General features: G+C 42.0%; 1 protein-coding gene across 4 annotated transcripts; it reads right to left on the bottom strand.

Annotated features, from left to right (window-relative positions):
- Positions 1-132: 132 nt before the first annotated feature.
- On the bottom strand, positions 133-25963 carry LOC110985188 (serine/threonine-protein kinase PLK1-like). Of its 4 annotated transcripts, none has more exons than XM_022246028.2 (14): positions 25511-25962; positions 23855-24179; positions 16222-16329; positions 13167-13283; positions 12063-12280; positions 11806-11901; positions 10708-11137; positions 9453-9573; positions 9025-9108; positions 7810-7978; positions 7205-7334; positions 6833-6883; positions 6417-6578; positions 133-5276 (listed from the first exon to the last, which is right to left on the bottom strand). In XM_022246028.2, exons 2-14 carry the CDS (start codon positions 24095-24097, stop codon positions 5037-5039), a joined length of 2169 nt encoding a protein of 722 aa, XP_022101720.1. In that variant the 5' UTR covers positions 24098-24179; positions 25511-25962; the 3' UTR covers positions 133-5036. The 4 variants fall into 4 exon arrangements, with proteins under 4 accessions (XP_022101720.1, XP_022101721.1, XP_087000378.1 ...); XM_022246029.2 differs by having other exon boundaries at positions 23855-24119; XM_087144252.1 differs by lacking the exon at positions 6833-6883 and having other exon boundaries at positions 25511-25963.
- Between the last annotated feature and the right edge of the window lie 206 nt (positions 25964-26169).

Below are 26169 nucleotides of genomic sequence, written 5' to 3'. Positions count from 1 at the left end.
CTTTGGCATAGTACCAATGCTCAGTCGGGGAGATCGAGGGTAGGCCGGGTTGCACAAGGGGATGGTGGGGTCGGCAGTCAACAATCGATCTACAGTCTGAGACCTCACGACCAAGAGACAAGTGCTACGATGTTCGTTCCTTTCAAAATTTTATTTCCAAGTGCCGTTTTCGGAGAACCGCTCTTAGATTCTTTTCACAACTCCATTCTGCACCCTTGATATTTTATTTTTATTGTAAACTCTTCTACTGTAACAGATTACCCGACTAGCTTATTTTATGAAACACAACCCCGTATCTCCCTTATTTACGTCTGATTTAAAGAGAATTCTACAACTGACATGATTGTGTACACACCAATGTTTACATCCAATGCTAGACTGTAGGTGCTATTAAGCCGCACGTTCGAAATGGTGAAATTCAATCGTCCAATATATTGTAAGGAATTGCTCCCCGCATTACAAAAGTCATTGAGATTATTTTTTTCTTGGCCTGGAGTAGCTCATAGAAGTGAACAAGTTTTGGGCCAAGTCATTTCACAACTTGATCGCGACCAAACTGACACTGACGTTGGCAGTAACGAGGTTTGACAGAAAATGCCTGAATTATTTCGACCCAAAGCAATATTGAACCATCTTTTCTTACGTTTCCCGGTACAGAAAGCCTGCCAGTTACCGATAAACAGTGTCGGGGGCAATACCACTCTAACTTTTGAAAACGCATTGTAACTCTCCACCGGCCAATATAAACATTGCAAGAGACGATACAATGGAGGTATTCGATTGTGACACAAAACAAGCCTCTTTTTAAGAGCACAAGGGAAACGACATGAGACGCGATTTTACAACTTCAATGAATAGTTACAGGCCGTCCAAACTACAAGAAACATTTCTGTGGGATTTGACCATCTGACAAAAACTAGCTTTCCTCTTCCGAAGCGCCAATTATTCACCTCAAACCTAAAAGTCTTATAAAAAAAACGACATTTACACGTACCCTGCTCAAGCACAGGACGTCATTTGCAAAAAAGGGCTTTGAGACAATTACCACTACAAAGAGCTCACGTGCGACAAATTAATCTGTACCGTTTTGTCCACTGTAAAAAGAAGAAACATTTAAATTTAACGATGGTATGGTTACAACACATGCATTTTTAAAGGCCCAGCAGGCTACATATGAAAGGAATCTCTGCTTTTAATTATTCTTTGGAGTTAGTCTTGGGGAAGACGAAAACACCTTACAAATCCTGGACTGTAGACATCTATACAATCAAGCAAAGTGTCGAATAAATGTACACTTTTGTACAAAAATAAAACAAAATCAATATGGAATACAAGATGTCACTGGCATTTGACCGTATAAAAAAATGGCAAGTTTCGATGACGCCGGCTTTCAAAACAATACAAAGAACAAGTTTCGTTTGCTTTCAACTTGTCAGTAAGCAGACAAAAGGGTAAAATCTCCACACTGCCACAAGCGCTTTTTTTTCATGTTCTTATTTTTTCGATTTTCTGTTGGCACTGTATCCCTTAATATTTTTCGACAACATAAGATTCGATGCGTTGTTCTTCAGTTTAACTCAAAGCTGAAGTCACAACCAACCCCGAATCATGCGTACAACCAGATTTGGGGTGGCTTTGTCATATCACAACTGGCCAAAGGCAAAATAAATTCGAAATGAAAAATAAATAGAACAACGCCGCAAAGCAACGGTTTGAGTACAAAACGTAAAGAAAAAGGAAGGCACAACTATTGCTCATAACACTATACTACAGCCAGGCGACTGCGCTCGGTTGGAAAACAACCGGTTTATGAAGTTTACTACATTATTTTAAAATGCAATGCCCTGCAAACTAACCTGCATTGGGGGTAGTATATTACACACTTCTATCAGCCTTATTTTGTAACGAGTGACAGGGGTCAATAAGTCACTGAAAAATGTTCTTTGAATACAAACACCAAAAGAAAAAAAACTAACAACAGAAAAAAAATACACAAACTAGACACATACAAAAATTCCAAATTAGATTTCCATAAATTTGATTTGCTTTGTGACATGGGATCGTTGCTGCGCCGTGACAGGTTAGCCCCAAAGGGAAACAATACGGGCGATTCACAACAGTGCGCCTCCAAGAATTTGCAACGCGTCGGCCAATCACAATGCGCGAAACCTGTCGACCCAATGCGCGCTTGGAAAGGGTCGACAGAATTCGTGCTTTGTGATTGGCCAACGCGTTGCAAACTCTTGGAGGCGCACTTTTGTGAATCGCCCGTATTATTGGCGTGTCCGAATTGCTAATTGCAAAAGTCTGAATCCTCCTTTTCATGATGCTAGCAAAGAGTTATTACTGAAACCCATCTCTTGAAAGTGCTTCGATGAGGACAACTTCCAACAATATACAGCTAATATGCATAAAATAAACCTTATTCAAATATCATTTCAGAAACTATCTAAAAAAAATCTAAACGAAAATCGCATTCACTGCCATTATCTTCTATATTAGCACCGGGTAAACATAGAATTCTAAACGATAAAATAAATAGAAAATATCCTCTGCTCATAATTTACAATGTTTCATACATTCTGTACAACAAAAATTTCTATGAGAATACGACTGTTTCTTAATCGTGCATATCGGCATCACTATTAAGCGATCCATCCCTGAAATATTTTACAAAATAATCTTGATACTTTACAAAAAGCTTACAGTCATGACAACAAAAGGTTTTTATGTGGGTCTACCTGTGAAACTGAGACCGGTAAAATCTGATCAATGGGCTACGACGATGACCATGTGTGGCCTAACATGACCAGTTTTCAATAAGAATGTGCACAAATCTGTCTCCGGTGATACGAATGAGTCCGAGGATAAGTGCATCGTGGGAGTGCCACTCCCCTGCTCACAGTATACCTGAATGCCCGGTTGAAACACATTTCGGGATATGATTACTCCAAGGGTTTCACTTTACAATGGTTAATCTTCGAATGCTGGGTGTAGAATAAGCTGTTTGCGAGTTAAATTTGAATAAAATCCGGTACACAGATTTCTTTAAATTCAAGTGAACGTAACAATTTGAATCTTCCGTACTAAAGACACTGTTGCTATACCTCGTGATTCGGGGCAAGCTTTTGCGTAGTCAAATTAGAGATGCCTTGCACCGATGCACCGTTTCCAGTTAAGAAAGGCACAAAGGAACCAGTCTATTCAAGGAATGATGGTTGCTATGCAAAAGCTTGCCCCGAATCATGAGGTATAGCAACAGTGTCTTTAGTCTGGGGAGTTCAAATTGTCATGTGTGTGTGCAATCAGATAACTCAGTGTTCCAGATTTTATTTAAATTTAACTCGCAAAAGGCTTATTCAATCCGATTTAGATTAGCAATAAAAACCTGACAACAGTGGACAATTACAAACGGTGTGCATATACCGCTGCGAACTGGGCGAACTTTTGTCATCATCTGTGACAATGCTCTACAGATGGAGAACTCCACCACAGAATATCCAGTAAACCGAATTCAAAAGTAAACACTCCCCTAAAGTAACTCGTCAATCTTGCTGGACTTTTTCCGTACTTGTATAAGCTTTAAACTTCATGCATATTAATGACCCTAGACTGCACCTGCTTTTCAAAGGAATGCATCATTTTCAAAACGTCTTACCCGCATATTACAAACAGAGCGAATGGTACAATGCATATATCATGTGCCTGTATTATACTGGTTGTTATTGGTGCACAAATTTCAGTTTACCATTTTGCTGTTTCACATTCACTACCAAATATGTTGCATAATGTAGTTTACAAAAAGTATTTAATTAACGTTTAATACTGAAAAGTAATTTTTTTTCTAATGCCAATCCACTGTTTATTACAAACGAAACATTTCTAAGGCCGTTCTGGCCTTTCCATTTTATTTCTTCTTTTGTTTGCGTTTTTTTTTCCTTTTTAAGCTGGAGTGAGATTTGCAGGTCTGGCATAATTCTAGTTTTGGATTTTTAGATTTTGGAGAATTTTCTGAACGATTAATTGGCATTAAGGGGATTACACTTCAACATTTCCAGATTACACACAGTATTCAGTGTAGCATTTTCCCCTTCAAAAACATTGCACGATAGAAGTCAGGAAAGAACCGAACACACAGCTCTTACACTTTCAGGAAAAAATCGTCAATAAAATCTGCATCTTGTAAGTTTTATCACAGAAAAATTACACAAGCAATCTGTAATTTCAATTCAGTTACATACAATTTATACAGTTCTTCGGTTGGAATAAGATTAGAGGACCATCAATTCGCGAAAGAAAATTTGGTTGCATGTAAAATTTGGGCAAAGGAGAGCTTAATGATGCTACTAAGCACTACCAGGTGGTTCAAAGTTTGCTCCAAAGTTTGGAGGATTTGGGATGATGTTGAGTAAGGTAGAGCTCAGCCACTGTTACTTCACATGGGGCTTGATGCCCTTTGACAGTGCCTCCAAAGTAGAGAATTTTGGAGGAATCGGGGGGGGGCATTCCTTGCTGAACTGCATCTCAGGGATAACCAGATAATTTCCATTAGGTACTAAGCCATGGAGTAAAACCATCTTTCGCATGATGCATGCACATTCGGCAATTATGCTCAACTTTGGAACCACTCTCAATGTCAGGTACAACACAGCCCACTAACTGTTTTGTTACCTTCCTCAAAGCCTTCCACCCCCAAATACACTGACTTTCCCCCTTCACCAAATATCTGCCCTTTCCTCGACCTCCCCACATGAGAAAGCTCAATCCACCATGCCCCTTCCTCTTTTTTATAATCCTGAAGGATTCTCACCCCCCTCCTGTATCTTTAGCCACACCCACCATTTCTTACTACAATTTTCCTTTTCAGACTCCTCTACAAACTTCTCAGCTCTTCCTACAACATCCCACAGTTCTTTAGCTGTAAACCTTAATATTCATCCACCCCCCCCCCAATACTGGCACAGCCCATTTCCCCTTCCTCCATCTGACTACCCCCAGTAATGTCCAGCCCTGCCCTTGCCCATGGCCCTTTCCCCCTATAGGTCGGTGCTTTCCTCCACTTCCTCCTCCGACGCATCGCTGACCACGCCCATCATCTCCCGCATCCTCTCCCGGGCCAAGTGAAGTCGTTTGGTGATGGCATCCGAGCAGCCGTGGTGCGTGACCTGGACCATCCGGTAGGTGCTGGCCAGGCGCTCCTCGTTGATGTAGGTGATGAGGTGGTCGCTGTCATTGTGGTTCAGGACCAGCTTGGTGTGGTCATCGAATAAATTCATCTAATCACAAGAAATCCTTCATTAACAAATGCTGCAACAAATCTTTCTTTTCTGCTAAGCAATGCTTGAAGGCCCTTTAGTCAAATAAATTCATCCACTTAATGTTGATTCATCAACTAACTTCATCATATCATAAAGATGAGCTCATAATGATCAACAATTGTGGGAGAGAACTCTTTATCTCTTGAATAACATTTAAGGCTGTTTCCTTTCTTGTTGCAAAAGGTTATATGAATGTGTGACCTCAAAGGAAATGTTTGTGCTGCAAATCTATGTCCCTGCTGTAATAACAGTGACAATATCAGAGCATTTGTGACCTGTCACCGCAAAATGGGCAGAAAGTCAGAATTTTCAAAAGTTGAATTCAGCAGAAGAGCTTTCCAGAGATATGAACATGGAACACTTAGGGTAAAAGTATATGGTAACAATGTGACATTGCTCTAACAACTTTGTGTCTTGTTTCCGACACTGCTTCAAAATTTCTGCTTAGGCATGAATAATACTGACTTCAAAATTGCTGAGAAAATGACTCTTTAAATATATGATCCTGCGATATTTGGAATTAAATAGGAGAGAGGTTACTCTTTCCAAACATTACAAAATTCCAAAATTGACCTCCCCCTCAATATTTCACTTTGAACCGTCGAAATAGGAAAAATCAGAACGCGACTTTACGCTCATTTTGTTGTGAAAGGTCACATTTGTAAGGCGCACAGCGTCCATCGGTGTCTGCCATGATTATCATTATCCCTGCTCATTGGGCTCACAACATCTTAACATTCCAGAGATCAGACCAACTCCCTGGGGAGCACGTTTGCCAGATGTTACCATTTCAGGTGCGCGCGGAAAAATAAAACTACATCTGCCCTCCCTGGACCCATTTACTCCTGGGTGGAGAGAGGCATGAGCGGTGGTAAAGTGACTTGCCCATGGGTCACAACATGTAACCACTTCCTGGGATTTGTACCCCTGACCTTATGAGCAGAAGCTACAAACCCTAACACAAGGAATATTGCCTCCTTGGACTAGCCTAAAGAAGTAACGGGCAGGAGGGTCTGACGCTGTACTGGGACTAATGAATGTGCTAGAGATACCTGTTAAGAGTTACAAAACAGCTCTTTTTTCCATCTGCTGTCTCACCTGGAATGTTCCGTTACTGAGATACATCGCTATCGCCTTTGGGGTGCGGTTCCATTGCACAAGGTACGGGCACGGCTGGAGGGTGCCCCCAGCCTGTGACTGGTCTGTTCCCTTCCTCTTGGGCGACGGGGAACGTATGGCGCACTCACTAGCTTCACTCGCCTGAAAACACATTTTCCCAGAATACTCATATTTTTTTTATTCCACATTTTGAGGGGAAACTGTGCACATGTGCAGGGTGTAAAAAGCGGTGACTAAAAAATGACATCTACACAAGCATAATCTGCAAATGACTATGAGAGGTTTGAATTTATGAGCGCCAGGTTATGCGACATCAATATTGTGCCAAACGTTAGCAGTTATTCAAAACAAATACGTTAACAAAGTGTCTTTTTTTCTTGAGTTGTTATGCTAACCTTCAAATCTCCAATGGGTGATGTTGGGCTCGCAAGATCTGACGATGGCCCCTTCAAAGGGAAATATTGAGAAAATGTCTTCAATTCTAACAGATTTACAAAAAGTCCCCTTAGAAGAGTGATCCCTCTCCGCAAACCATAATCAATTATCACTTAAAAGACAATATCAAGACGTTTGAAATGAAATAAGTGAGGAGCAGGTTCTGTTGACAGTGAAGAAAGAAGTGGAGTGGTATTTTTTGTTCACAGGTTGAAATGAATTCTACACAGATGCTATCCAACCTTGATAATAACGAGGAAAGAAATTGCTGCCGACAACTACAGCACTGACAATACGGTACTTCTCGATGTTCAAAATGACTATCTGTGTACCTTAATGAGGTGTTCGTCCATGTAGGTTGAGAAGTAGTCCAGGAGGGTGACCTTCTTTGACAGCCGCGAGGGAACGGACGAGAGGCTGAATGAATGAGCCTTGTCGTCTGTGGATAAGTATTGCACTGAACTGTGACACAAAATGAGGAGAAAATATACCTCTTCAGAGTCACGATACTTGAGCATAAACACAAATGACCACATCAGCAAAAAGCTTGACCTGATTTGGGGAAAACTTTGCCCCCCAAAAACCAATCAAGCATGGATAACACATCATGCTCAGTTTTAACAAATGATAAATGACTTCAATGCTTTGGGTCTTCCTGGCATCAAGCAAGCAACAAAGAGAAAGTCTGTCTTAGAGGGCTGAACCTGGTAAAAGGTGTGACCTTCACGCCAGATGGCCTGGCCTGAGAGAATGGTGATGAATGATGACGAATAAATTTAACTAAAAACCAACAGACTAAATCGGAATTAACCTCCAAAGAACTCAGACAGGGTATTAATTAAAAAAAAAAACCTGAAAACCATAACTAGCTCCTTAAGCGTTGAGTTGTGATTCATGTCTTCCGTTTCCCAAGGTTGGCCGAGAGACAACATCTCACCTCCGATCTGGAGAGAAGGAAATGCGGGACTTGTCATTGAACATGACCCCGACGGTCCGGTCAGAGAGCTGATAGCCAAAGCCGTACTTGTTGGAGTAATCCACCCACTTGGTGACCCACAGCACCTCCCCCGGTTGGGGCCTGTACTTGCTGGTACCCTGATTCTCACCTGATCATGCAGAGAAAAAAACACTTGATGGATCTTCAGGCGGTTTTCAAATTGTCTCAGGCGTTCGATGTCAGGTCAGTGGTAAAGGCCATTACAGCAAAAATATAATTTTTGAAAATACTCTTAAGGCCTTACTCTGAGCATGAAACAGATCACATTTGTTTTACTTTTAATTCTTAACAATTTCTTTTCTGGGGTCAATATACTTAAATTTCAACAAATTTTCTTGACTGATTTCATGTAAAAAATTGTATTTTTCAATAAGGACTTTTTAATGCCATTTTTCAGTAAGGGCCTTTTAGCAATGACACAGCTGAATGTCATTTAAATGAAGTAGCAAGGTCCCCGAAACAGATTATTCCCGCATGTGACACTCATGCATTGCATCACTGAATGCCATGTGCATTCGTTTTGGGTCTTCGTTTCGCCACGTCTGTAGGTGTTCCTGGACCTTGTTTTAGTGTTATGCTGAAGCTGATTTCCATATTCATGACCAAAGAGGTGATGTCATCTCAGGGCTGTCACTTCCTTAAGGCAGCTGCTTTGACACTTAAAGCTGCCAGAACTATCTGGATTTTTCGGGTCAGTTACTGGTTGCATTTTTCCCTTGTTTTCGTTTTTATTTTTGTTTTCCGGCTGCTTCTGTGTAAATTTAATACACAGCATACAATCTGTTGCATGTGACCACAACTCCATATTGAAAAAAGTTTGTTTAACACAGAAAATATTGGCCAAGCGAGAATAGGCTAAATTGTCAATTTGTATCGTGTTGTGATGGCCAAAGCTGAATTTTTGCTCACAGAGTAAATTCAAGAAGTGACATTTCTAATATGAAATTCTGAGGAATTGTCTGCCTGGTCTCTTTGCGGCAAACATCCCTAGCCTCAGTAGGAAGCTACTGGCCATGTCAAAAATCATTTGGCTAGGCTGGGAGTAATGCATGCCCCTATGGGAAAACTGCTAGTTAGCGGCTGCTCCCATTTCCAATAGACCCATGCATTACTATTAGCCACAGCCGCGTGGTTTCGACCGGGATCCAACTTTACCCTTTGGCAAGTGTTCTAAGCATGTCTGCAGCATCTCCGCGACGGTCTCTATGGCAACGGGAGTGCATGGTCTGCTCACGACAGCTGTCGGGGACAAAGGAACGCGACACGTTTATTCTTCAAATCACAGAATCAAGACCACATGGAAGATGTTACCAGTGCAAGAACTAGGAATGTGCATGGCATACATAGGAAAAGGATAGTTTATGAGTGCAACACTAAGAAATAATTTCATTTTCAGAAACCGAATGGTATGATTCTTTTCATTGCAAGAAAGTGAAACATTTATTAATAGTTTGAATAAAATCCTGAATAAATCCTAGCAGGAATAAATCTTTGCATCTTGAGTTTTGAAATATCTTGTAGCAGAGCCACAAAGCTGTCTTTCATGGTTGAATCCCGGTAAGGGTTAGTGAACGTTGCCCCACCTTTCTTCTCTGACACTGTTGACATGACATTTTTTAGTGCCGTCGTGACGGGCATCTTGGGCCTGGACCCATGGTTGTGCTTCGTCCGTAGCTTTGGTGTGCTTGCTTGCTTGGCACCAGCCTAAACAAAGTGCCAAAAAACCCATCAATATTGGATCCATGTTTGCTAAAGCACGTAACAGTGAGTCACTTGACGAATTAAAAGCTGCCCCTCTTCGTTCAAGATCATCAGGGAACTTCCACAGAGCAAACAGGAAGCTGACCTTATCAACGTTATTTGTGACTTTTTTCTCGCGAACCTGTATTCACTGAAAGGTTACTCACACAGACAGCAATGGACATGAAAATGTTTTCCAAAGTTTGATGACCTCAAACGCGCACTTTTGCTATCTGCACCTCGGCTTAAAACAGAGCTTTCGTAACACCAGAAATTAAAGGGTCTTTCCCGAAAATGTGTTTCAATCGCCGGTTTCACTTTGCATATCACACTGTATGGGTCAGAGTGACAAAAACATTGGAAGTACAATGCGCCCAAACAGGAGGGCAAACGGTGGATTTCTGAAAAACACTTTCAGCTCAGGACATGGGAGTCTGGTTTTTACAACAAAAATTAAAATACTATAAACTTTTAAACGGAACAATAATTTCTTTGGCCAACCCAGTTTCAAATTGTATTATTTGCTGCAGCATCAAAAGCAACTTCTGTGAGAAAGAATCTTGGCCTGAATTTTTCACTGCAGAACTTCCAGACTGGAACAGAAAATACTGATTAATGAGTATTTTTGAAAATACTAACTAGTGACTGTTTGAGGCTATTTTTCAAGCAGGATTGGTGCTGGAATGAATTGATTTGCACGCAAATTGATTGCCCTTCAAAGGAAATTGTGGTATAAGTAAAACTAATGTGTTGTCTAATTGTTTTGAATTATTTTGAATAATGACAAAAACGACTTTTATGAAGCACAAATGGCCAGTGTGCTGTGGTTAACAGTGCCACGGCACTTATTATTACCCCCGTTCAACAGGCAATGAGCCCAAGTTTGACAAAATGTATCAACACCCATTTAGCCCCCAACCCTAACAGGTATCCATTCATACTCCCTGGTGGAAAAAAAGCAAGTCGGTGCAAACAGAATTGCTGAAGGTTACGATGAGCAACCATTTGCTGGATTTGCACCCATGACCCTGTGACTGGGAGTGACAAACCGTGACCAACGGGCCGCCTGCCCATGAGGAGGACAACGATTGGACTTACTCCGCTTGAGGAAGACTTTGGTTTTGTGTTGGGGACGTTCCCGTCCGAATACATCTTGAGCTGGGCCAAGGGGGCCGTCACATCCCGACGCTGCAGCGTGCTCTCCCGCTTCAACCGGCAGAAGTCGTTGGTCACAATCCCCCCCGTGCTGTCGCTGATCAGCACCTTGGTGACAGGGAACGTCGGGGCCGTGGTGCAGGAGCTGGGGGGCAGGGAATCCGGGACGTAGCCCTCGGTGAAGAAGGGATGGTCCAGGATGGCCTCCAGCGGGGGCCGCTCGTCTGGGTCGGAGGAGAGGAGGGCCGTGATGATGGACTTGGCCCCCGGGGAGAGGTGGTCGGGGATAATGTACTTGTTGTGCTTGATCCGGGAGTACGTCTCCTTGAGGGATGTGGTCTCAAATGGTGGCTTGCCTACGAGCATGGTGTATCTACAGCGAGATGGCACACAAAAAACCCTGCAATTTATGCAACTCTGTGCACAAGTACATACATGTCCCAACAGCGATCGAGAAACATAAGAGATACTTGGCATCCATTGCTGTTGTATTTTTCGCACCTGTCGAAAAAGGCCATAGGTGTGTGCACATCAAGATGAAAATTTTAAGTTGGCCATTTGTACTGCAGACTGTACCCACACAAACCAGTGTGCCCCGACAGGCACTGCCTTGTGAGGAAGACTTCTACAGTCAGGAAAAGAAGTGGGAATCTGATGTGCCCCCTCAATGCTTAAGCTCTTCGTAATAAGTCTCCAATCACCCGTGTCTGGCACCCATATTGTAACAAGTGCTCACACATGTGATCTCTAAGTACATGTACCATCTACTGATCCTGTATAGAGTTCAAATAATGCAGATCTGTATTTGACAAACACCTGAATGTGTTGACCTCAAAGGTTTAGAATGAATATTTCAGTGAACAAAAGGAAAACAGTGAAATATTTATCGTTGACACAAATAGGCTATAACTTCACAGACTTCATTTAGATACATGTACAGGTAAGCTCTTGCTCAACACAGAAGTGTTTATGCTAGCATCTGGATATGCTGTCTTGATAATCTCATGATTTCAGGAAGCTTAGAACAGTGAGTCAACTCACAGTATGCAACCCAGTGCCCAAACATCTGCCTCAAAGCTGTGCCCGATCTTGCCCAGGACTTCAGGGGCAATGTAGTTGGGAGTCCCGCACATAGTTCTGGGAAAAAGAAAAAAGGAAGATGGTACATGATTGTACATGGCTTAATGGTGCATGAATTGGAATAATTGAAAAAATTAATGACAAAGTATCTTGCCTAAGGACACGACAGGTCACATAAACATACTACAAGTACCCTATTGACCCACCCCTACGCTCACCTTTTGCGATCCCCCTGAAACTCCAGCTTAGCGGCCAGCCCAAAATCGCCGATCTTGACCCCCATGTCGTCTGTCAGGAACATGTTACCCAGCTTGAGGTCCCGGTGCAGCACGCAGTGGCTGTGCAGGTAACGCACTCCCTCGATGATCTGCTTCATGAAGTAGCGCACCTCCGGCTCCGTGAAGGTCTTCCGCAACTTCAGCATCTGGACCAAAGACTACAGGGGACAAGAAACAAACAAATATCAACTTTTCTTGGCTGGTGAACAGTCGCACGCCCAGTCTGTAAAAAGCTTTGACATAAGACTGGTGAGGTAAGTGGACATGTGATTACAAACTATTTCTTCAGCACACGTCTACATGTCTGTGAACTTGCCAAAGCATGTACACTGACCTTTGTAACCCCAACTTCCCAGCAATTTTTGGCAGTGACATTCGATGATCTTCTAAAATCCAATGAAGCCCACGGCACACTGTCTATACTAATAGTATACAGTACAAATATGTGACTGGTCACCACAAAATGAGCTCAAGTTGGAATTTTCCAAAATTGAGATGTTGGTATTTTTGAATTCAGCAGAAGAGCGTTCCAGTGGCACGTACATGAAGCACTTAGGATAAAAGTATAAGGTGACAATGTGACATTATTCTGGCAGCTTTGCATCAAGGTTTCCGGCCTATTTTCATTATTTCATACCAGGCACGAATAATGCCACTGTCAAAATTGGTGCGAAAATGACCTTTTTCAATATATGATCCTGTGAAGTAGTTGGAATTAAATAGGAAACAGGTTACTTTTTTCAAATATTACAAAACCTCAAAACCGACCTTCGCTTCAATATGACTTTGAACTCTCAAAATAGGAAAGAGCAAGATATATTTTTACTCTCATTTTGTTGTAACAGGTCACATATATGAAGAGAATTACTTCAGGGACTCCACTTTTTTCAGGCCTGCAAAATCTTCCCCAAACTTCCTGGTGGACTTCACTTAGGGCTGGCATATTGTGAATTTGTGTAATTATTAAAAAAGGGCTCTCTGTACAAATGTAAATTCAGAAAGAGGGAAAACAAACATTACAGACTTAATGTTTAATAACCAAACCTTTCGGCTGCATAGTTCCAAGATGATGTAGATGTTGTCCTCGTCATCAAAATGACTGTGGAAGCCCACCACGTTGGGATGTTTGAGGAGGGAGTGAACGTGGATCTCTCGCTGCATCTGTGGAGACAGAGACGGAGGGAAAGGATCGATGAAATCTGAAATGGAGATGTTTGAGCACATGGACTCACATCGGCACATCTAAAGTTGTACATTGCATTTGACACCATTTGGGGTCTCGTGGCTTCTTGTGGGCAGTGGGGAATTTCGGGGAGCAGTGGGACAACTGTCCACCCAAGGCTGGACAGCTCAGTCAGTACAGCCATAGTTATTCCAGCTATTCCTGTGACTACAGGATTGAGTTTCCCTTGGCCAACAGTCTTTGTTCCAGCGGGGGCTTGAGACATCCACAGATCCTTGACTGAGTCAAATAATTTCAGTGTTTGTGTTGCATTTTCTGTGAACTCAACTGGACTGGTATTCTGACGGTTTGTGCACTACACTGTACGTGTACTACATGTACATGTACATGTAGTTAGTCTTTTCAGAACACAGAATACTGCATCTTCCCATCTTCAATGATAAATGCTCATCTGTTCTGATGTCTAGGCAATGTTCACGAGCAGTAGAGCAAAAAAAAAGTACATGTACTTCTCATTACATGGTATCTGAAAGCTATACAGATGGATAGGAAACTTATATTTTGCACTCTTTTATACAGTTTCAGCGTAGGGGGTCTACAATTAGGTAGGTGCATGTGTTAACTGATAAAAAAAAAGATAAAGGGCTAAACCTGTCATGAAAAATCGACATCTGGTCTACTAGCACTCGAGCAAAATAGTCCTGCAGTCTAGTAAAATTCCACTTGAAATTTGAGCCCAACTGCTGAAAAATTGACTCTGACAGCACCGTCATGCATACATGTATATGATTCACTGGATGGGGAAAAACAAAATTGAAACCAAATGGTTCGCTATATTTTTATTCCTCCATGGTTTACAAGAGGGGGCAATCCAACAAAGAACTAAGCACGAGAATGACAGGGCGGTCCCTTGCTCCATTCAGTGCATGCATTAAAATGAACGCATGTTTCATGTCCTCAAAGTGCCACAAATTCATCCATTACCGAGCACGGGACACATCTCGCAATTTGTAATTCAATTTTATGCGTGCCCTCGCTTCCGCGGCACATCTTGGCCCAGTTTGGGGTGCACTGGCTAAATTTAGCTGAGTAGCGGCAAATGCCATGACTCCTACCGTACATGTACCATACATTTACAGTGGATGAAGTGAAAGGCTTGCTGTGGAATAATTCCTTGGGTAACATGCTGACAATATTGGAAGTGATTTTTGCAAGGTGTCCTGTTCTATCATATGGTAATCCCAGTTGTACTGGTACAAGTTTGGACCTAAACTCTAAGTGCTGTTTCTTTATTTGAAGTGTCTCTCCATCATACATGTACTTCTTTTTAATTAGGCCTTTTTTTAGGATCGGGTACAGCTGTGTGTCGCCATGGTAACAAACTGACACCTTTGCAACCTCCCTCCTCTGGGGCATGTGGAATAACATCTCATTTAAGTTGGTGGTTCAAAAGTACATGTAGATGTAATCCTACATGAAATATAGGGTAACGATAGGGCTTACATGTACATGTGTTGTAAAGATAGGACCCTGTCCTCAGTGGTTGGTCCAATGTCCTCAGTAGTAATACATGCCTGTGCTTACTCTATGAGTGAATGTTAAGGAGTATTGTAGGAACAATCCAAACCAGGTTTCCTCACCTACATGCAGGCAGTGTACATGTACATAGCAAAATGCAACGATAGGACTACCGGTACATGTACATGTATGCAGTGCACATAGCAAAATGCAACTGTGTGTGCAAGTACATGTACATATTTGCACATTTGCGAAAAAATATAAGCATGAAAGGTAATTTCAATGACTGTTAATTAATGCCAATAAATTCCAAGATCTCATTCCATACATGTGTAATGTACAAAAGTATGCAGATACATGTACATGTATGTAAGTGCACCTGTAATGCACTGATGCAAACGCAAACCTTCATATGATGTATATCCTTACACACAGGTACATGTACATGGATTCATTTATGATGTCATGAAAAATATAGACACACACAACTGCACACATGGAAAGTGAATAATTTTTCTCATTACTTCAAATCAAGTTCATGTTCGTGTACATGTACATGCCGGCACGACTCCCATGACATGTGCTTTTGTGGCTTATTCAAAATTCACGGCTACACTTTTGCTCCTGGCTTTGTACATAGACTTGAGATGCGTGTAACACATCACGGCGAGTGACTAAGTCTCGGACTGACATTTACAATTTTGGTCGCCCGTCTTGCTGGGGGCCAATAACGTATCCTCACGAAGTGTCCACCATGTCTCGTTTACCACCACAGACCTCCCCTCTCCCCTCCCCCACCGGTTTTGTAACCCATCTCCCCCCCCCCTCATTCAGTTGACATTTTTTAATGAACAAGCCGGCAGATTGCCTCAGGGCTGAATGGCCTTCGGTTTCTGCCAGCCGTTATTTTGTCAAGAGCTCTCCAGACGGATGGATGTTGAATATTGCACTCACGCTTTTCTTTGTCTTCTCCACTGGGTTTTTTTTTTTTCCCACTCCCCTCCCGCTTTCAGGAGAGACGGCAGAACTCGGCCAGCCAAATAATTGCTCGGGATCTTGTGAAAGCATCGGCTTTTCAAGGACGAGACTGGGTACTGATGACAAGGTTGTGCCAAGATTTACCAACGATGGTACATTTTCTCATGAATCAATTTCTCAGAATAAAAATGTTAGTTTGGTTTTCTCAATCTCCCGCCAAAATACCCACTGATGACATGTCTTTAGAAAAGGATTTTGTGCAGTGCTTCTCAATATCTGGAACATGTAGGCCTACATGTACATCTGCCTTTATATCATGTTCATGCACATCCTTTGACATTATCCGCACAGAAATATATGTACAGCCCTCCAAAAAAAGTGTTTCCGTCTTTTCTTCCTGACAGGTCTGATGACACATACCTTCTCCATTTGAATCGGCTTGGCGATGCGAGCCTTGGGCACAATCTTGCCCGCATAAATTTGTCGGGTTTCCAAGTCGATGAGCTCATAGCACCTGGCAAAACCACCCTACAGCAGCGAGGAAGAAAAGAGGGGGGGAAAAAGTTAGGGGATCTGAGTAAAATGCGAGACAAAGACGGGTGAATTGGACCAAAATGTTAAAAGTTGAATATCCTGGGTACATGTTAAAGGTGCAGTTAGAGGTAGAATGCAGCTGATAAGATACATGGAAGTGCTCAAGGAAAAACAATGGTGCATTACGAGGGGAAAAGAACGACAACCTAACGGGAAATCTTGATAAAAATTGAGCACAAGATTTGGAAAACAATTTTAACCCTAACATTCCCAAACCATCTGATTTCAATATGATTTTACATACTCCCTAGGGGGTTAGGGTTAAAAATGGGTAAAATTACATGTACTGTATGAATGAAGAACAACCAATGATAATAGCATTAAATGGGGAAGCTGAAATTTTCTTGCAGAAAAAAAACTAGTAACCCCTAGCTGCAAAATGAATTCCTCATAAAAGCACAATAGGCCTACTAGTTATTATACACTTTTGGATATACAGCCCTACCAAGTTCTGTTTTCTTAACATTTACCGATCTTCCAATTAAGAGGTGCAACTACCGTAGTGCATTTTACCGGCATATGTATCATGTATTCATAGTACAAGGTAAAGCATGTACGCACATATGTATGCAATGTACTGTGCCGGCCAGTAATAATTTCATCAATCATCCGGATAATGTTTCTGGTAAGATACCCCTGCAGACAGACAAGGTTGATGTCTCTACATGTATGCCCACAGACTAGGCATTGGCGGTGACTGCTCAAGCACTGGATTACAAGTACAGGGCAGGAGGCTTTTTTCTTCTCTGTGCACTCTGGAAAATCAAATTGTCTCGGCCTGGGGCGCACAGGTCTACAAGTACTAGGGTAGGGTAGTTCTTCCGTGCGGTGAGGACAAGCACGGCATATGCATACGGCATATTTTGCCTCGTTACAGAATTCACTGATACTGTACAGTGCACATGAACATTTATGTTAAGCGGACAGCCTGCTTTTGGCTAAGCAAATACATGTAGCACAATAATTTTAGCATCTCTATGAAATTGGTTTTCCTATTTACAACACGGCAAAAGCAAGCTTACAACATTCACGAGCACAACACATTATTTCAAACAAATTCAAGCTGGTTTATGAAAAGACCTAAGATCAAAACTTCCTGCAAATATCGGTGCCTCTTAACCAAAGGAAAACACTAGGACAACTATTTAAATTTTCAGCTCAAATCTTCTAAAATGTGTTTTTCACCCACCGCTGATGGATGCTGATGTGAGATCCAAATAATACTAAATAAATTAAATTTCAATCTCTGCATAAGACGTGATAATAGTTTGCTTCAATTCTTTGACGAAAGAAGCCAGAGTTTTACATTCTTCTAAGCTTGTTAGCTGTATAGCTATTTCATGCACATGAACTGGTACTAAGAAGTTAGAGCTCAATGTTTTATCGACATGCACATGTATTCACTACGGCTGTAGGGTTTAATAACGGAATAAATAGGCCTAAGAGCTTGGCCGGTCTTAAACATGCATTTAATACTGGCTCAGGAGAATGGATGCGACTAGTGCCCTCGCCGTGACAATTGCACGGACCATACAATTTCTCTCCACGACAAGCTCTGTCAACAACCAGCGCAGGGCAAGGGCCATATCATTAACAACAATTACGCAGCGCCCTGGCGCACATGCATGCACATGATATCCTCAGAAATCTCACATAATGCCCGTGCCACCTAAATTAACACATACAGCTAAGCCTTGCTCTTTTTCAACTTGCCAAGACTGTGCGAGCTTTCTCACACACTAAGACCGTGCAACCGGTAAATTACATATTGGCACGTGGACAGGTTGGGCGGTGAGTAAGTGGCCTGGTGCCGTACTCTCAAGGAATGAGTCACGGGAACCACATTGATTGCTGCTATGCCGCGTGGCTACAGGTGTACTGTACATGTATGCAGGTGACAGTACAGCCGTGTAGACATGTTGTACTTTACCACAGAAGACAGACACACAAGGGGAACAAAACATTCGTCTTGCCCTGGGCAAGGACAAAGTATATCAGCCTCTTTCATGGTAAGACCCTGTGCTTCGCCAATGGGAATTTGCTACATTTCGGCGACATTAGGAAACACAATTCCTTCTCTCTGATAAATGTAAAGTACATGTACGTAAGTTGTGCGATACTAGTACATGCACATGTATGTAAAACCTGACTTCCTGTACAGTGCGGAAATGGGCATGGATGTACTCCTCTAGGGAACTTGAGAGCAAAGGATGTCCACAAACTGGAGGCTGCAAAGACATTGTGAGGACTTGCAGCTGGGTCAACTACAGATGAACCGGTACATGTGCATGTACAGGTATGGTGCCGGGGGTACCAGTACATAAATGATTTTGCCATCTCTGAAAAACCTTTTTTGAGGCATTTTGGGTTTGGGTTACAATGTAATATCTATCTGTCACAAAATGAACAGGATCATCAACGAAAAAAGTCAGCTTAAAGAGTGTTTGATGAAGACCGAGAAACAAAACCTTTTTCTTTTCTCTGAGTTTTCTTAACTTCACGAAAGCGAATGAACACCCACCCTCTGGTATGTGATGGGCAGGTGGGTCCCTCTGCCCCCACCCCCCCTTCTGGCTTGACAGTATAACAGTATAACTGCAGCATTTTCTAAAGCAGAATTGTCAAGGGTACGTGTTTACAGAGGCAGTTTACACAAACTGCAGGATCATGGGCATAAATCCCAAGGGGATGGGGTATATCCCCCTCCCCTTTTTTGACAGGGGAAGGATAGTTTATTGAATCGTCCCCTCCCCCTACTTTTTTTAATGAGAAATAAAAACAAAATGAAGGATTGTGAAGAACGTTTTGACTTCCCAACAACCGAGATGTACATGTATTTAATGCCATTCTGATACACCAGCATGAGTAAGATCCTTCAGGAAAGTAATGAAAATCACAGATGTGTATCGTGAACACCGCCCCTGTATACTGTCACACAGTGTCAGCATCTCCCCTCCCTCCCCTTTCAAATTTCCATGGCCGGGCAAGTCATCCCCCCCCCATCCACAATTCCCCATCCCCCAATACCACCTCCCAATTTCCGGCACATTCACACCACAGTGCCTAATGATGGGAGTTGGCCTATTTGTATCCTGTGAGCACCGATGGGGTTTGGCATCCTCCCACACAATGTGAATGTGGAGAGACGCAAAAGGTCGACCATATGTAATTGACAACCGCCCCCCTCTTACTCTCCTCCAAATGACTGAACTGGACTGTAGTCGGGACCCTGGATCCACCATCAAGAACACTTGAATGATAAATGGTCCCCTAGCACACTATGAGCGCCAACATTAAAGAAGAAGGGGTGATAAGGAAAAACAATCCCTCTTGAAAATGGTGCATGCCAGCAATGACCCACCAACATACCGGGTACATGTAATTATTCTTCTCATTTGCCAATAACTGGGATGATTGACTGCATCAATTGTTCCTGGTGACACATGGTGGCTCTGGTCACAACCTGGGAGGGGAAGGGGGGACTTGCCTCTGATGGATACAGGAAGACAATGATTGCTTATTCATTTCCTATTTTCCTTGTTACTTCCGGCGGGGCTCCCGGGATCAAGGTTGCCGGTGGAGCGGCAGAGGCAGAGAATCCCACAGCAGCGATGCAAGGGCGAGCAAGGGGTTGCCTCAGTCACAAACTGCGGGTTGTAATAACCGTAAGAAAATGCCGCCATCTTGGGCGGAATATTGGAGACTGTCCAACGTTGACTCATTTCATGCACCAATGACGGTCTTGGAATCCTAACCCTATTGACTACACTGTCCATGTACATGAATGTCATGCAGGATTCAAACTGAACAAATATTTGTTGAACAACTATTCAACGAAAGTATTACGTCATGGGCACATTAAATGAGTTTCGCAATTCATAAATCGAACATATTCTTAAACTTTTTCCTATACATATGTAATTGTTGTCATCTTCAATAAATCCTTTCAAAAGTGTGTAAAAAAAACTCTGTACATACATGTACATGTTAAATCTCAAATTGATGACTTGTAAGCATGCTGCTACTGTATGTACCTGTACATACATGTACATGTATGTTCCAAAATTTACTTTAATCAATTTAATACCGTCAACTGAGTCAGCCGATTTAACTCTGAAGGGACAATTTTCTGGTTCAAGTTAAACTGTCTACGGCAGCTTGTTAAATTAAGGAACCCAGTTCTACATCTTGTAAGCAAAGGAAAACAAACGTAAACGTGTTTGCTTTACAATTCCCTGCTTCTTTTTGCTTACCACATAAATTTGATTCAATATTGGACCCATTACATTGCAATATACCGCACCAGGCATGTAAATGTATGTACATGTACATGTACCTTGAATAGATAATTCTGTGACATTCAAATTAAAAAAACTACCACTACCCATTAAATGAAAGCTGAAACATTGAAAGTGTGGATCTTTTCATAGTGTAGCGGTGTTCAACTTCTTTGTTGACTGTCCCCTGTTCAAGCAGCTTTGCTCACTTCCATTTTTTTCCAAAGTTCCACATGGAGTGCTCAACTGCTGCCTGCAGTCCTTTATTGCAAAAACATGTTCTAAAAAGTTGAAAAGTTCAATGTTGAGCATACTGACATGCCGCAACTACACGTATGTATACACTCTGTATGGTGCACCAGGTACATGTACACGATGTACAGCTTTAGCAACCTTACCACATAATGCCAGGACTATAAGCCTGCAATGCAATGCAATGTACAATTACATGTTTCACTACTGTGAAGATACCCCTCGTGACTACATGTACTCTACCCTGAAGGCTGGCTGGATTTGTGCAGCAATTTTATAGCCTGCTGTGACTAATCCAAGGCCTATATATGTACTGATCAAGTCAGTGCATATAATGTATATGTACAGTGTACATGTAAACTTATGCATGGTTTTGATCAAGAGCACGACAGGCAGGTGCATAAGCGCTTTTATGTTTTTGTAAAGTTCATTTCTCTGTTGGGGAAAGGGGGACTGTAACTTTCAATAGCCCAACCTAATGCAATGTGTAATGCAGTTTCCACAAAGCACCTACCAGGCCTACTCATGTACCAGTACAAGTACATCGTACTGAACGGTAGTTCATTAAACCATAGAGCAAGGAAACAGAGACCAAACTCGTCAATTATGCATACACCTGTGAGTTGTGCATTATGCACAGCAAATTTAAACTTGTAGGTGTACCTGGGTACCAGTACACATACCAATGAAAACACTCCAACACAATACACAAACACCTTTCTTTGTTGATCAAGTTACACTGGTCACCATTTACAAGTACAATGTACATGTAGACTGCAATACTAAGCACTGATATGAGTACCAAGAAAAAGAAAACATGTACATATGTAGGCCTACATGTACATGTGTGTGCTGATCTTTCAAAGCACAGTAATTGTGCCGTGAAGTGAAGAACAGCATTTAACAGTTCTGTGAATTGTTTGTGGAACAAACTCGACACTCCATAAAGCTACTGTACATGTAGGGTCAGTCTACTCTGCTACATGTATTCTGCTACATGTATGTTCCTACCCCGCGCACTCTCCAAATACATGTACACGTACACTGTATGCACTTCATCCATGATGTTGATTTCACAGGCCATACAATAAATAACAAATACCGGAAGGCCTACTGAATTGGGCAGCCTGCAGGCATAAAGGCACAAATTACAGCCTAGTGCAGAAAAACTTGTTCTCTGAAACTGTTCACAGGAATGCCACATTCCTCAGTTTCCGTAGTGACACTAATGTTATGAACACGTATTCATACAATGTATTTCACCTCTTCTGTAACATTGCAAGAATATCTCGGGCAGCCCGCAGGCATAAACGCACAAATTACAGCCCAGTGCAGAAAAACTTGTTCTCTGAAACTGTTCACAGGAATGCCATATTCCACTGTTTCCGTAGCGACACTAACAATGAACAGGTATTCATTTCAAGGCTTCTGTAACATTACAAGAATTTCTTTTATCAGACGGGGACAGGCACATGTGCCACTGATATCGCTTTCCAGGTACACAAAGAGTGAGCAGTTGGGACTCTCCCATTGAGAATCACACCCGAGTTCTGCGGGCGTTTGTTGCGTCACAAAGGAACCGGAAACCGCACGTTTTTGTCGTCCAGTGTTCAGTTGTTCAGCGGCCATGAGGGTGTTGGGGATATACAGTCACATGCGTGTACACAGAAACCGTGATTCACCGAGCACTGATTGATGAAATGTGTAAACTTGAATTTGACTTCCTAATCCCATAAGCACCAGTCTTGGCAAATGTTACCAGGAGGCGAGTGATTATGCAGTATACATGTAAATACCATACGCAGATGCTGTACAAAATAACAAGGTGACAAAACAAGTAGAATGAGTCATATACACTGTACGTGTAGCACAAAATTCACACTTCCATAGAAGTAGACACTATATCATGGAAAGATGCCAATTATTACATTTATGTGCCTGGGAATGTGGTAAGATTTATACTCCCTACTTCACAGGGGTACCGAACATGTACATACTTGTTTACTATCAAATGCCCTTCAGGGTACTGCTATAGTGCCCATAAGTATTTCTGTAAGGTAAAAAGGCCACAGTCAAGAGGCTTCTTTCTTTCCTTTCAAGTTGGTGAAAAAACAATAACAGATCATTTCTGCTGGGATCTACATGTACATGTACATGAACAATGTACGAACCAACCTTATAAGAACCTCTTCATTGCGCATAAAAAAAAAATAAAAATTTTCTCAGCAGGTGTTGCAAAATATACATGTATGCTCGACATGGCAAAAAGCACACACACTAGCAAAAAATGTATGTACTTGAACCATACAAAGTATCTCTTAATTGCAACCAGTGTGGGTAACACGTGCAAAAGGTTCGAACGGGTGGGTATTTTCCCGCGTGCATGCCTCCTACACCTGTTTCTTGCACTATGAACCTCAAACAAATTTACTCCAAGGAATTGCATGAGAGGCCAGTTCATCAGTGGAAGTCTTGTGTAAGCAAAGGAATCATGTAAGACTCACGCCTACCATAAGGCCTACCAAGTTATTCTCTACGGGATGAGAGTATCACATACCGGTAAATTATTCAATGTTCATGCCCCAAAAAATGCAGTGTTAAATTTTAAGTGAATTATTGTACATGTACAAAGCACATGTACATGAATGAAACCTCAATCTGCCTTGCTAAGACATTTTGCCATTGATTTCCCCAAAGCTACCCTACATGTATATTATCACTTTCGGCGTGCTAGCAAAATACCTTACCTCAAGGCAGCCTGTTTTTGAGCGATAAAAATCCTCATACTGGGGCTTGAAGAACGTGACTACATTCACCAAACTCCAACATAAGACCTGAGGCAGTGGGTTGGGATGGCAGAGGGGAGATAATTGGAGGGCGTATGATTTCCTCGAGCCACTCTTCAAAAATCTCGCTTTGCATCAACTCACCTTCCCAAGCAGACGACCCCTCTGGTAGGACTTTCCGGTTTTGGGATCCTTGACAACCGCTGGCAACTCAATGTGGAAGTGGTGCTTACTGGACTCCGTAGTCGGGGAACCGTTCTGTTTCCCCTTCCCGGGGGAGGGGCTTCCCCCCTTTCCGCCTACATCCCCCTCCCGGTGGGGGGGCGGTGGGGGCGGGGGAAGGCTGGGGGCCTGTGGGGATGCATTCTCTGGTAAAACTGGCAGCATTGACAACGCCAGACGTGAAGCACTGCAGTTAGAGGGAAGTTATATACACTGCTTGGACTTCTCATCAAACCCGTGACCATTACTGGCAAAATGGAATTAGACACATTCATAACTGTAGCATTGCACAAAATCTCACATCTTGATAAGTCCTGTACATTTTGTAAGTGCTAAATCACTGACTTTGAAAGGTTTCTGCAAGTGAAAACTTTAAAAAGAGGGAATTAGGGAGATATTGATCACTGGAAGACAGTCACATTAAAAAGTCTATCCTAAAATGTAACTTCTAAAAATGAATTTTTGTACTTGCTAAAAAGGTAATTAATGCAGCCTTTTCCCCCATGCATACATATTGTCAGTCATCAGCACTCAAGTACTGGCATTTGTTTTTAAAAATTCACAATTGAAAAAAAGTTTTGTTTTTGACTGTATTCTAAAATACTAAATGTTAATAGGGTCAATCACTTTAGCTCTCAACCAACAAAGTTTAATTTTGTTCAGCTTAATTCATACAAGTCTAACTGTTTGATGGGTTTGATGGGCACCCTAACATCTCAGCCAAAGAACTACCGGTATTCCAGTTGGGGGCATGTACATCAAGGCCAACATGTAATATTGAACTGAATCTGCTTGCCCTGAAGAAGGTACTCAGTTACCGAAAGCTCGGCAATCACATATTCCAGAGCACTGATTTTTATTATTATTATTATTTATTCGGCATTCTTCACAAGGACACAGCACAATACAGACAGTACACAAGGCCAGCAGCAAATGCCAGGAGATGAAAAAGCTAACCTAATAACTGTGACCCGAGGGCCTCCATTTCCAATACTACTGACCATAAACAACACATATAAAACTTTTAAAAAGTTTAATCATTCCAGTAAATAAATAAGTAAATAAACAAATAAATAATACATAAAAAGTAGCAGAAATAAAATGAATAAAGTCAAACCATCAAGAATAAATAAATTAGTTAAAAATGAAACAGGATAAAACAAATATTTATAGGCTAAGATCAGACTAGAAAAAATTGGGAGGCCTAGTACAATTTAGTGAATTTCATTCTTTCACCAAGTGTCCAACTAAAGCCTTATCGCAAATACTGCATGGGTGATTGGCACAATGGTAGAAAGGCAAACATATTTAGAGCAACTTTGCAACAAACTAGTCATGCAAGTGAACTATAATAACAATGTTACTACCTAAATGAAATCATGGAAGACCTATGCCTGCAATAAGTGTATAGCCTTGTAAAAGTTGTGGGCCCTGACATGACTGCCATGCCCTGGGCCGAGGCTATGACTGAGTATTACGATTCTGCTGCCCCATTGACCACGTCGACTTATTTTGACACATCATCCCCACAAATAAAGAAAGCAACAACAAGTAAGCCTAATCATTCATGTAACTCACCAATGATCTTTCCTTCAGCTTAGCTTGCAGCAGTTGTTGCTTTCCCACAAGAATTCCGATCGGAAAAACCGTATTCCACAGAGCAAATAACTCCACTTAGGCAACTGGTCGGTTACTCACTCTCGTTCGCCACACCTCCCGCTGTGCCAACATGAGTACACGTATCGATACTCTGGATTCGGCAAAGTCGTCAGTGAAACCAAACCAAACCTCTCCGATCGACAGAAAATGTTTTTGAACACCAACTTCAAGTAAAGAGACCGGCTGTAAAGTTTCTCTTCACACGTACACCTGAGTCACGCGTTTGTATACCAACTATTCCAAAAATTCGTCACATTTTACTCTATTGTAAGTCATGGATCACAATGTTTATTGTTGGCTTGCGAACAGTAACGTCGGCGGCCGGCCAATGATCACCTTTCAACGAACTCGACCATGCAGTGTGTGCATAATGAGCGTGACTTCCCTTTTTATCACTAGCACTGGCTGGTTTCCGACCTCGGAACCAGACTAAGTAAAAAGTAAGAGGAACGCCCTCATCAGGCTGAGAGTTCTTTGAAATTACTCACTTTTTCCAACTTTCTGAAAACTATGTAACACTTGGCCATTTTGCTAGACATTGTAGGCCAGTTGACACTTTTTGACTGGGGTACATTGTC

The sequence above is a fragment of the Acanthaster planci genome, linkage group LG12 (assembly GCF_054643075.1).
Source record: "Acanthaster planci isolate LZ-2023a linkage group LG12, COTS_SCS, whole genome shotgun sequence".
NCBI lineage: Eukaryota > Metazoa > Echinodermata > Asteroidea > Valvatida > Acanthasteridae > Acanthaster > Acanthaster planci.
This window is presented reverse-complemented; position numbering and strand designations above follow the sequence as displayed.